Source organism: Aplidium turbinatum, chromosome 18, assembly GCF_918807975.1.
Source record: "Aplidium turbinatum chromosome 18, kaAplTurb1.1, whole genome shotgun sequence".
NCBI lineage: Eukaryota > Metazoa > Chordata > Ascidiacea > Aplousobranchia > Polyclinidae > Aplidium > Aplidium turbinatum.
Genome location: NC_137489.1, coordinates 3517149 through 3529370, shown reverse-complemented (window position 1 = coordinate 3529370; position 12222 = coordinate 3517149). Strand labels below are relative to the sequence as shown.

The following is a 12222-nucleotide window of genomic DNA, read 5'->3' as shown; positions in this document are numbered from 1 at the left end:
CCAGACCCCCGCCGCTGGGTGTCGCCTTTGGCGAACACACCATCAGGCTTCGCCCGCCGACCGTCAAACCACCCCCTCCCCTTTCAAAATATCTACCTACGCTATTGAGTTAGATCATTGTCAATGGGGCCCTCAAAAGCATATTCTGCACAGGGCCCGAAATACCCCAAGACCGGCACTGCACTGCCCTGCAGTATGAGTGGCAACTCATCGAGTAAGCAGAGTCACGCGGCAATTAACCAGCCGCAGAGTCACGCAGCAATTAACCAAGGGAAACACAATAGCAATAATAGTAACGCAATAAAAACGCAATTTTACGACAATTTGAAACCAAACCTTATAACTCCAAACTTTACAGAAATCAAATTTTATGTTTTTAATGTTTTTTTGGGCAGCTCCCCCCCCCCCCCACCAGTCACTTGTTTCTTTGGACCGCACTTTTTACATCGTTCATTGTACCTTACATAGCCTACTTTTATTTTGTGGAAACTCTGGTGACCCACAAATTATTTGTAGACTCGCTACTACTAGGCTATTGCTGTATATTGTAGCCTAGTGATACTTAGAATTACATATTTTTGAATTGTTATTTAGAAACGATAAGTAATCAATTAGGTAAACAGTCATGTGCTATCTCATTGTTTTTATTCTTTGCATTGTGACGTCATGTTTATGTCAGGATACGATGACGTGTTCGAGAACAAGTGATACTTTCCAGCTTCCTTCCACTAACTATCCTCCTCCTACGTCATCAATCGTGGCTAGGCCTGGGAAACGAGGAGCAAAAGGGATAAAGGGAGACATGGGTCAAAAAGGAGCAATTGGGCGACCCGGCTTCAAAGGAGAATCCGGAATGCAAAACAATTTGAAAATATCTGCATTGGAAGGTATTCCAATTTAGTTTATTTTTGTTTGTAGTAAAAGAAATGATGCTGTTAAAACACAGCAAAATACTGGAACAAAACCAGTAAAAGGAAAAGTTGACGAACCATGATGATTTAAGATCATTACCTGGAACGTAACCGCGGGTGGGCTTGAGGAAAAGGGGGCAATCGCCCTCCCAAAAATGTATCTTTCTCCCCCTAAAAAATGTTTTAATACTATTAAAATGTTTTAATTCCGTAGTAATTTATGGTGAATGATGTTTGCTCCCCACAGTTGTTTTTGCCCCCCCCCCCCCTTAAAATTTTCTTTCTAGCCACGTCTCACTGGTACACTGAGACGCAATCTTAAAAACGTTTACCACCGCCAAAGCCGTTTGCTGTTTACTGATGTAGAGCGACATTAAACATATCAGTTTGTTGTTGTTTCTTTTTGCAGGGAGAATTGCAGATTTGGAGCGGGAGCTTACTAATTTACGACAAGGTGACTATTTCCAGCACATCTCTGCCACTGTAGACTTAGTCCCCGTCAGTGCAACAATGATTACGCAAAGTTCATTGTTCGTGCAGACAAGTCACTTTTATTTTGTTTATCATTTCGGTCTCAAACTTTTATTCCTTCCACTTTTTCATGAAACCCCACCGTATTGTAGCAACTGGCATGAAGTATTTTTCGTTTTGATACTAACAAAGGAGAATAAACTTAAGTGCACTGAACTTTTTGCAGCAACATTATAGGTATTAGGACAGTTTTTCTTTTTGTTTGCAACTAACGTCATTAAAAATTGTCTAAGAAAGTTTTTTTTACATACGGTGTTTGATAACATAAACTTTCTCTGATTGTTATTGCTTGCATTGCAAATGTTTAGGTTCGTTTTTATTCGCAAAATAGCCCACTCTGAAGATGAGCATCGAACAAAATCTAATGAAGATGTTGTATATGTTGCAACAGGGATCATGAACACCAGCATCGGGTGGTACAACGGGCTCAATGGATACCAATACAGATTGACTCCACAGACCCAAAACTGGGGTGAAAGCCGAACAGTATGTCAAGGTCTTGGGGGCGACCTGGCCGTAGCTGGCGTTCAAGGCAACTTAAGGGTGTAAGAAACATTTGGATTATGTAATATTTCTTCATACCATGACGTGGTTGTAACAAGGAGAGTCGCTTGTCCCTGACATGTAAAATGTAAAAGCTAGGCCTTCAATTTGCAAACCTTTTATATCAAAGTTTAAAACTCTGGAAAAATCATAATTTATTTAACTGTAGTTATAGTTTAGATCAGGGTTTCCCAAACTGTGGTCCGCGGACCATTGGTGGTCCGTGACGACTGCACAGGTGGTCCATGGCGATATGACAAGAAATTAAACAGTCACACATATACATTGTACAGTAGGCTACATATTTTGTACATATTTTGTACATATTTTGATATTTTGATTTGTTAACATATTTTGATTGTACATATTTTGATACATTGTACAGTACGTACCCGGTCAAAGATAATTGCCGCAAACAAACAAAATAACAGGATTTATAAAGAAACTCAACATATGGAAAACAAAGATAAATGATAATATTGAGCATATTATGTTTCCTGTTCTGTGTGACTACATTACCAACAAACCCTCAATTAATACAGAGTTGATTTTCTCTGACCTTAAACAACATTTGGAATTGCTTTCTGCACATTTCAAGAAGTACTTTTTGAAAGAGACATATGAGAATTTTGACTGGATTTTAAACCCTTTTGTTGTTACAAAGACTGATCTGTCAGGACGCGAAGAAGAAGAATTAGCCGAATTATCATCTGATCGAACTTTAATGCTTAGTTTCAATCAAACAGCTGTTGCATCTTTCTGGTTGAGTGTTGTGGAGGAATACCCATTGCTATCGCTAAAGGCAACTAAAATTTTATTGCTTTTTGCCACGACCTACATGTGTGAGACAGCATTTTCAGCTCTTACCAACATGAAGACAATACAGGTCCAGACTTTCCGTGGACCCTGACTTACGAGTTTGTCTTTCACAAATAACTCCGAGAATTGAAGGCTTATGCAATAAGAAGCAATCCCATTCGTCCCATTGATGTTGTCACTTTTTTTAAATAAACAAAATTCGGTTTTATTAATTTTTAGCTTTGTATTGGGGGTCCGCGAATAAACAGATTTACAAATAGTGGTCCGTGGCCCAAAAAAGTTTGAGAAACCCTGGTTTAGATAGTTTGCATAGAGGCTCAAGTCTCCAGTAGCCTAATTTCTCACATCAAACGGTTTCAAAAACATAAACAACTCTTATTTTATCTCGAAGTCATGTATTCTAACTTCATGTGCTCAACGAAGGCTTACCGCATGTGAAGTTATGCTGAAATAAACTGTATTGATTCACTGAAGAATGTTGAACTTTGAATATATTATTATTTACTTTGAACGTGGTTGGATTCTTTGAAGTTTGCACCCTGTAAAGCCATCAAAGCTTTTCTATTCTTTTACACAGGAAGATCTTCCAAAACATTGGAGGTACCAAGCTTCGAACTTGGGTTGGTTTATCAGACATGGCGCGCGAAGGTCAGTTTCTTTGGATTGATGGGACATTGTCTACAGCGGCTAACACGCCATGGCGTAAACCCAATGAACCGAATGGGGGTAGAGATGAAAACTGTGTACACACTCTTGAGGATGAACCATATTCACACAAGTTCAACGACATAATTTGCTCTACAGCTTACCGTGGTTTGTGTGAGAAGCCAATCGGAATGTGAAAACTGCACTTCGATAAAATAAAGAAATGTTTGATTTGTAAAAATATTCAAGTTTTCCAGTAAAAAGAGTTTTTTCTTTAGCCAAGCAACAAACAATAAAGTTATAAAATTGTCTTTATTCTTTAAATTTATTTCGCACACAAAAAATTGAAAATAAAATATATTGCAGACATAATAGGCTAGTGTTATTCTCAAACAAATGCTTTTATGTCGATAGGAATTCCTTAAGAATCCAATATACAAACTAAAATTCTAAAAATCAAATCCTAGTATGAACATATACAAAGGAAGTAAACAATTAAGAAACAATTCAACTGCCTGGACGATTGTTAGGAGTCTTTTGCAACGTTGCTGAAAGACGAGCAAGGAGTTTAAAAGATGTTGAACCAACGACCAGGAGACATGGGCGTACGATTAGAGTGAGAGTTTAACTCAGTGGTTCCCAACCTTTTTGGATTACGGCACCTTGTAGAAGAGAAAAATATTGTGTAGCACCCCTTGACAGGCTAACGATCTTTCACCTACTGGTTATGCAGCTGGCTGTTGGGACAAATCTTAACCGTTTCCACCAAAGACTTCTAAAGTTATATTCATGGCTTCTCTGCTTGACTTTCAGCTCTAATGCAGTGCGGAAAAAAGTAAGCAAGTTCGCTTTGTTGTTGAGTTGCAGACTAGGCTAGCTTTGGGAAAGCGGATAGTGATATTACCTTTAAAAATCAACATAATAATAGTAGCACAGCAATTTTACTTGAAGATTGAGTTATTTATTTCGAAGCTAGTGTGAAAGTTGTTCTTAGTTTCTCGTGCAAATCTCCTTTACGTCTGGATGCACATTCGATAGAGCTGCCCTAATTTCTTTCTCGAAACAGTTTAAACTTACTATGTTTGGCAAAAATAAATACAATCGTATACTTTGTGATGTGATAAGTTTCATATAATTTTGTAGCCTATACCAGGAAATTTATACTTTCAATGGTAGTAGCCTTGTCCCCGGTTATTAAGCCCGCAGTTAATACGTCCACCCGCTTAAGCCCAATTTGGTCCATTCCGGGATTACTAAAAGTATAGAAGTGACAGAGAATCGTCCCTTGCTTAATAAGCCCAAAACTGTCCGGTCCTGATGTGGGCTTAATACGCGGAGACCACCGTATTGAAATTGATATTAAATTGCAAAGTATTTTGAGCAAAATTATATGCTTCCGAAACGTTTGGGTCACAAAGAATTAAAAGTATTGTTTTTAGGTTGTCCCAACCAGTATTTGCGGCCCCCTGGTCTAGGATATGATGCGGAAAACTGTAGTTAAATACCAATGCCTTTTCTCCAATTACACTGGTCTACAAAAAAAGAATTTGTTTTTGCGCCATGAACTTTGAAGACTGATTTAGAGTAATTTTGGGGTGCTGAATCCGAATCTGAGCTCAGATTTATCCGATCACGTCAGGTTTGTGAGATATGATAACAACAAATTGTTACTTTTGTCAAAAGTGGAGGATTTGACGTTGCGTTTACCAGCAAAATATGCAGTGCTATAACGAAAGGTTAGTGTTAGACAGGCCAAAACAGTCTAAATAAGGTTACTGGACAAGCATCGCCACAGGCCTGCTGATTAGACCTTTGTGGTTTCATGCAAAAAATTGACGCGGGGGAGAGGTCAGGTATACTTTTAGCTTGTTATTACTGCCTTGTTAATAATGTTGCTTAAAAAACAAATTGGTATCAAACTTGTAGTTTGTAAGTGTATTTCAGCTACTTATGCACCACATGGCCTAGATTTCTGGATATAGCACTATATGTGATGAACGCAACGTCAAATTTTCCACTTTTGACAAACGTAACAATTTGTTGTTATCATATCTCACAAACCTGACGTGATCGGATAAATCTGAGGTCAGATTCGGATTCAGCACCCCAAAATTACTTTAAATCAGTCTTCAAAGTTCATGGCGCAAAAATCGTGTAGACCAGTGTTATATTCACTTCTAATTTTATCTAAAACTCATCGATCGGCACCTTTCTGTGTATAGGCTTTATATTTCAATCGTTACAAATGTTTACCAGTTCTTCTTCCTCTTGGAGATTCAAAATAAATGCTAACATAGACCTCTTACCTACACATAATTGTTTTGTACCTTGTACGCAATGTTGGGAAGTAATTCTCAAATTTTTCCACCAAAGATCTGAGATGCTGTCTAATCAATGAAATCATTTCTTTGTTTTTCGTTTTAGAAAAATTGAATACAAACAAAAAATAAATATGTGACATAGCCGCGGCACTCCAGACTAATGTAAGTGACACCCCAGGGTGCCACGGTACCGCGGTGGGAACCAGAGGTTTATCTAAAACTTTTAATAAATCCCTTAGACATCGTTTGAAGAATTATCAAGCCTGCAAACCTTAAACTTTATAAAAGTAACAAAGAACTTTATAAAATTACTCTAAATTAAATAAATTTTAATTTGAGTTTTAGTAGGCCACTGCATCCATTAAAACTATCTGAGCAAGTGTCCATTGGATGCGCTATAGAGCACCGACTGTTTTTTTTTTCTTGGAGTCCGAGACAAGGCATAGCCTAATAGCAGCAATCAGCTAACATCAAAAAAGGTTTAATCAATGAAAACATCAGTTGGCAAAGGAGCATAAGAAATACAATGACAACATTGCTATGATGCAAACAAATTTATTTTCACACGAGTCATACAATCTCAAACAGCTAAAAATTCTATTTCGAACTGCTAGCAGCTAGATCATCTTCAGTTAAGCTGAAAGCAAGAGTTAAAATGCTGCAATCTTACTATGTCAAAGAATTGGTGGATATGTCCAATCATTAAAAGCAAAACAAAAAGATGCAAGAGTGTCCGCCCCATTAGCTCAGAAGTTATGCGCCCGACTCAAGATCAAGCAGCGCTGGTTCGGCTCTCGAGGTGTGCGCTTGAGCAACGCATTTCAAGGACAGTTCTCCATTCAGCGCCAGCTAGTGGACGGGGAAGTTCGGCAAACAACACTTCAATAACTGTCGGAAGCCCCACTCTGTCACGGGGTCTGGTCATTGATTTAAAGCCTCTACAAATATGCAAAACTGTCAGGATTAAGCTCTGCATGAAGCTTTCCGTCCGAGGATAAAGATTCAATCAATCAAGAGAAAGTATGTAATCAAATCCTTTGTTGTAAGTTTGACATCAGAACATATTTGTTTCCTTTTGTTGAACATTGTTAGGCTATGACTAATTTAGTTTGTAGTTTTGGTTGTGGCTCATTTTCTTGCGTAGCACAATTGTTTCTTATTTATTTACAACAAGCTTAAAGGGGTATTAAAGGAAAAACCTGACTTGGCGATTTTCCACGTTCTTTGTGTTTAACATGCTACCATAAAACGATTTTCAATAAAATTTTGCCCCATTGCGGTCTGACCACCATTGTGCGCGTGCTTTTGTCAGAGCTTTCAAAACGAGATTGGCCTGAGCAACGAAGCGTGCGACTGTAAAGAACGTCATAAAGTCTACGTCATAAAGTCTAGCAATCAACCGATCACGCAATAATTGTTACTGCGGGCGATTTGACTGTAGGCTATGTATGTATTTACATCAAAACAGCACATTTTAACATCAAAACAGCAGACAGTTTGCTCAAAACATCAGATTGGTAACGTGGTTTTTGTTATTGCTGGACTTTATGACGTATTCTTGAGCTGTGTTTGCACGTTTTGGTCATTTTGAAAAAAATGAAAATAAATGAAACACTGGACTTTGGGCCTTGCCAGCGCCATTGAAAACAAATTTTTTTGGGTAATTGTTTTTGAAATGTATTCTTGAATGTTCAGTTTACTCATTTTAATGCTTAATTCCGGTTTGAAATTTTCCTTTAGTATGCCTTTAAACAGTGCAAACGACGCATCGGATTTCTCGCGCATTTACAAAGGGTTCACACAATATGGAATAACAAGAGATTTCCATCATGTGCAGATAAGCTCCATTTTGGTTTCCCTGCGTTCCCGGAACCACTTGTGGAGTGTCATCAACACACATCGCATTGCTGGAATGTTTGTCATTATGGCCTCCACTCATCATATATCCAGTGTACTCTGTGTACCAGCCATCTGGACATGTTTCTCTTCCGGGAATCATCAGCTGCAAATACGTTGAAGAAGGAATCAATTATTGTTAGGGAGCATATTTGTTTCCTTACGATTATTAAGTAATTTACGTCTAAAATACAATCGTTTACAAAAGCCCTATGTAATGATACAGCGTTATTTCCTTTATAATGGAATAAAAAACGCTGAAACTACATTTCCACCATAGTATCGTAAAAACCGATCAACTCTCAATCAATCTGCACAAATGGATCTGAGGAACAAATCATGTGATCTATGAAATAGCAAAGCTCACATAGGCTACTTCTGTTCACTAGTCGACTGCGATAAACATTCTTCTCTAATCCATAGCCTACTGGGGAAATCTATCAAGTTCAGAAGTACAAAAGCCTTGCCAGGCTATGGCAACACGACTCAGTGACGTAGGTAGAAAGAAAATGTTAGGTGGCAAAACCAACTTTTGGGGGCAAACATCATTGGACATAATTTATAATTCTATCAAAACATTGTTATAATAATAAAACATATTTGTTTTTGAGGGGCAAGACAAAATTTTAGGAGGCGGTTGCCTTCCAGTACTACGTCCAATGCAACACGTTATAGAACTGGTGAAAACATCATGGATTAGCAATTGCCTATGAAAGATAATTTAGATCCCAAAAGTACCTTATTGAGTCTCGCTCTAGCTTGGCATATAGCACAAGGGACTGTGTTGAATTGAAGTGTCCCTTCGGTGAGAGATAAATCAAATAAATTGTTCACCCAGGCAGCATCGCGGTATTCCATGCCGTAAAAGTAAGCATTAGCTGCAAGATGATACAGTGTTGAGGATATTTAAAAAATCGCAATGTTCATAGGTCACGCCGTCTGGCAGGTATAAAATCACTACACTTATATTTTACAGGGCTGAAAACTACATGTTTTTTACATAATTATATCATTGAATAGGTCTAGTATACATCGAACTCTATAGTGTCAGTGTGGACAGAGTATTTTATTTATTTATCTTTCAACAACGAATACTTTGTTTTGATACTAGGACGTTAGGTTGAATGATTAAAAGCATCGTGTTAGTCATATTGATACCTATGAGGCAAGTGGCAATTAACTGATCTGCATGTGTTTTTCGTTGCCTCCGTGGTATAGCGTCAACATAAATAAACGTAACATTTTCTACTATTCTGCTTTGAAACGAATGTGGCGCAATCCTTAAACAAACTTGATTGATTAATTAATTTAGATCGAACTTTTACATTAATACCTTGCTCTCCGTCAACATAACGACCTGGGGTGTATGTAACATTCATGGCTAAGCAGGCGTGGTTAGATGGTCCTCCAGTGTGAGCGTACCAAGATCCTGCTGCAATACCTGAAATGATATAGATTTACAGCGTCTGTATCTACGACAAAAAAGATCTTTCAGCGACTTGAAAGATTGTTACCTTAAAACTTAAGTTCAAGCTAAAGTTAAAGCTAAAATTTCAACTCTTAGCGCATGAGCTACTAACCTCCTGTTAACTCAGCATGAAAAATAAGACAAACTAAGTAGCAAAAAACTAATAGTGAAACAAGGTCCTTCAAACCGTGATAAATGAGTTTGTTGTTTGTCCCTGAGCAGTCCCTTCTCCCCCATCGTTCGTATGTCACGCCCCCAGAACCTAGCAAAGGAGCAAGAATTTTCGTTAGTCACTCGCCTAAATATTCTTTTAAAATTAATAATCTTAGGTTATGCTTGGCAATTGGCATAACAACTTTACCAATTACGGGTCAATGCCTAAACAACGCAACTTTTCCTTAGACTGTAGGTTAGTATAAACGTAAAACAATAAACATTCAAGACACAATTTAATGAAGAAAATTAAGCACAAAACTATCAAAGTAAAACGAGATAAAAAGGTAGATCTACAATTACTGGCTGTGAACTATAGCTGCTTGGCTGCTTAAACAGAACAAGAGCTTTATTTTATCAACTTACCAAATAAAGGCGTCTGCAAAAAATAAAGTTTTTATTAGTTGGCTGTTGGTAGTCTAGATTACTAAGGTACGATTAAGGGCAACTAAAATCAAAAGTTCCGATAAATTAATTAGTTTTTGTTCAAACAATCCATGTGTCTTTAAGTGTAGGCTATGTCTACGTGAAGATCTTATGCTGCATGGAGAATCAATGCAAAGTAGCCAACATCTACAGTAAGTATAGATTAAAATGTCAATGAAGTGCAAAGCATAGACTTATGTTCTCAGTGGGTGTAGATCTGTTCCTTTCGAATGCCAGTGAGAAGTTGCTATCACTCGATAAGTGAAATTTTGTTTCAAATTAAAGCAACATTGACAGATACACATTAAAACTGTCACGATGTGTAAAGAGTTTTGAGTGCCCTGCCAAGAATTGCAACGATAAAGATCGGAACAACAATAGTAAAACAAAAGGTATAAATTGTCTAGGTCTATTGTATTTACAAACTAATATTTTCTATTATTATTTAGTTTTTAAGATATCAAATTCTTACCACCACGAGATCATCAGGTCTTTCGACGTCGTTCTCAGCGGCAGATCTTTTCTCTCTAACTTCATTCGCGTCGTTGAGGGATTGGGCCAGCTTATGGTTAATGATCGCGTCCCTCTTGACGCGATCCGTGAGCTGGTAGTTTCGTTTCAACACTTCATTGATTTGTGATTGAAGTCTGCGAAGAGATTTTAAACAATAAAGAACTGACTTGACTTTTCCTTTTTGTATTTGAAGACTTATTGAAAAAGTAATTAAGTTACATCTTTAAAATGTTAAGGCAGCGTTGAGATCGTGTATTTCATTGGTCAAACATTATCAGAGTTTCTTGTGCGTTTTGAGTTTTGCATTTTGTTTCTAGTTTACTACAAGATGAAATTGCTTTTAGTTCCAATCGAAACAAACATAACATTTTTATCGACATTTGTGAAGTAAACAACAACCATGCTGCTAAAAGTGACTCAGTCTATTGCAAAGATAATCCTTTTAGCTTGGAAATAAAATGTATTTACTTAAACAGCTGCAATGGCTTACATTACATGGAATTACACTTGAAGATTATTCAAATAGATCATATTTACTTACTTCTGATTGGTATTAACTACAAACATTATGCTCCCAACGCAAACCGCAAAACTACCAACATAGGCAAAAGCTCTGATAAGTCCAGAAAAACTTCTTCGTCGCATTAAGATGTGTGGATGAGGACTTGATTCAAGGAAGACTTTGGGCTCCATTGCTTCACTGACCTGGTGATTATTTCATTGTATTTCGAATGCTCTAATGCATATGATTTTACTCGCCATCGAAAAAAGGAATTAGTACACGAATTAAATTTTTTTTTTTAATTTTAGAAAAAAGATATAGATTATCGTTTAAGTGGAATCCAATAAATTCTTTCTGCATTGTTTTTATTTTCTCGGAAAAATCACATGCCAAATTTTGAAAGTTAAACACAGCTTGATGAGGATAATCTTTTACAACCTGTCAATTTCTGCAGATAATAAAATTGTATACTAACAAAGTAAAAAGCATAATCCGTTTAAATTATTTTTTTTCTCAGTTTCCGCTCATTTGGTGAACAATCACTGCATTGTTTGCTAAGTCATCTAAAATTATCCAAGGTGAAATCACAACCACTAGCAATAAACTTTGCGGTGCGATAAAATGTTAGAAAATAAAATTTGATGGATTTTTGAACTTTATGGTACGCTACTAACTTGGCACAAATTACTGGATAACCGTAAAAAAGTGTTTAATTGGATAAAGTTAGTTGTTGTTTTTCAAAACAATCAATCTGTAGGAAACTTTCCGGGGACCTTCCAGCCTAGAGGGAATTACTTGCAGTATTAGCTTTATGTTTGTTGCAGAGGAAGAGGCAAGAACCGCAATGGTGACTACGTGACAAAAACAACATATTAAGAAAAAGATTATTTTTTTTTTTCATTCTTAACAAACAACAATAGCGTAGACAGGGGGGTCCAGGAGCTACTTTTGGACCATGGCCCGGGGTAATTTTAGGGCTCAGAACCTTTTCAAGGGGCCCGGTTGTAAAAGAGAGCTTCGGAGCTGGAGGAATTTAACATTTACGTCTGCTCCAAAGCCCTGCCGGAAAGATGAAGAAATCACAGCGTATTCTTTGAATACAGTAAGCCTACGGTACGTTTTTCTTATAAATGTTTTGATGTATAGAGCGTAAGGATTTCATTGGTACCGGGCTCAAAATATCCTCTCACTGGCCCTGACAAAAATGTACGTCGTGGTTTGAAATCTAGTGTCAAAAACAAGAAATCTTTAAGTTAATAAAAAGTTATTTGGGCAAAACAAAATAGGAAAATACTGTAGAAAAACTTCTTTGTTGCTTAACAACACGTCACCTGCACCTATAGTAGCTTAGCCATAGGGGAAGGCCCACCGTTAGAAATGCGTAGCCTACGTGTGACCTCACCATGATGGGATTCATAATAATTATAATAATAA

At 37.3% G+C, this 12222-nt stretch overlaps 2 protein-coding genes across 2 annotated transcripts; one reads left to right on the top strand and one right to left on the bottom strand.

The window, feature by feature from the left end:
* The first annotated feature begins 609 nt into the window (after positions 1-609).
* Positions 610-3807, top strand: LOC145787971 (CD209 antigen-like protein A). Its single transcript, XM_082599809.1, has 4 exons — positions 610-887; positions 1321-1365; positions 1834-1987; positions 3382-3807. The coding sequence occupies exons 1-4, from the start codon at positions 626-628 to the stop codon at positions 3644-3646; spliced, it is 726 nt and encodes a 241-aa protein (XP_082455935.1). The 5' UTR covers positions 610-625; the 3' UTR covers positions 3647-3807.
* A 2428-nt stretch (positions 3808-6235) lies between these two features.
* LOC145787455 (uncharacterized) lies at positions 6236-11011 on the bottom strand. The gene is made up of 7 exons (XM_082599199.1): positions 10828-11011; positions 10246-10420; positions 9714-9726; positions 9322-9396; positions 9000-9107; positions 8405-8544; positions 6236-7772 (listed from the first exon to the last, which is right to left on the bottom strand). The coding sequence occupies exons 1-7, from the start codon at positions 10977-10979 to the stop codon at positions 7518-7520; spliced, it is 918 nt and encodes a 305-aa protein (XP_082455325.1). The 5' UTR covers positions 10980-11011; the 3' UTR covers positions 6236-7517.
* Between the last annotated feature and the right edge of the window lie 1211 nt (positions 11012-12222).

Coding starts and splice junctions, on each gene's coding strand:
- LOC145787971 (XM_082599809.1), top strand. CDS start 626: ATGTGCTATCTCATTGTTTTTATTCTTTGCATTGTGACGTCATGTTTA. Junction 1,366..1,833: donor GCTTACTAATTTACGACAAG/GTGACTATTTCC, acceptor ATGTTGCAACAG/GGATCATGAACACCAGCATC. Junction 1,988..3,381: donor GTTCAAGGCAACTTAAGGGT/GTAAGAAACATT, acceptor TCTTTTACACAG/GAAGATCTTCCAAAACATTG.
- LOC145787455 (XM_082599199.1), bottom strand. CDS start 10,979: ATGGAGCCCAAAGTCTTCCTTGAATCAAGTCCTCATCCACACATCTTA. Junction 10,421..10,827: donor GTAGTTAATACCAATCAGAA/GTAAGTAAATAT, acceptor ATCTCTTCGCAG/ACTTCAATCACAAATCAATG. Junction 7,773..8,404: donor CTAGAGCGAGACTCAATAAG/GTACTTTTGGGA, acceptor ACGTATTTGCAG/CTGATGATTCCCGGAAGAGA.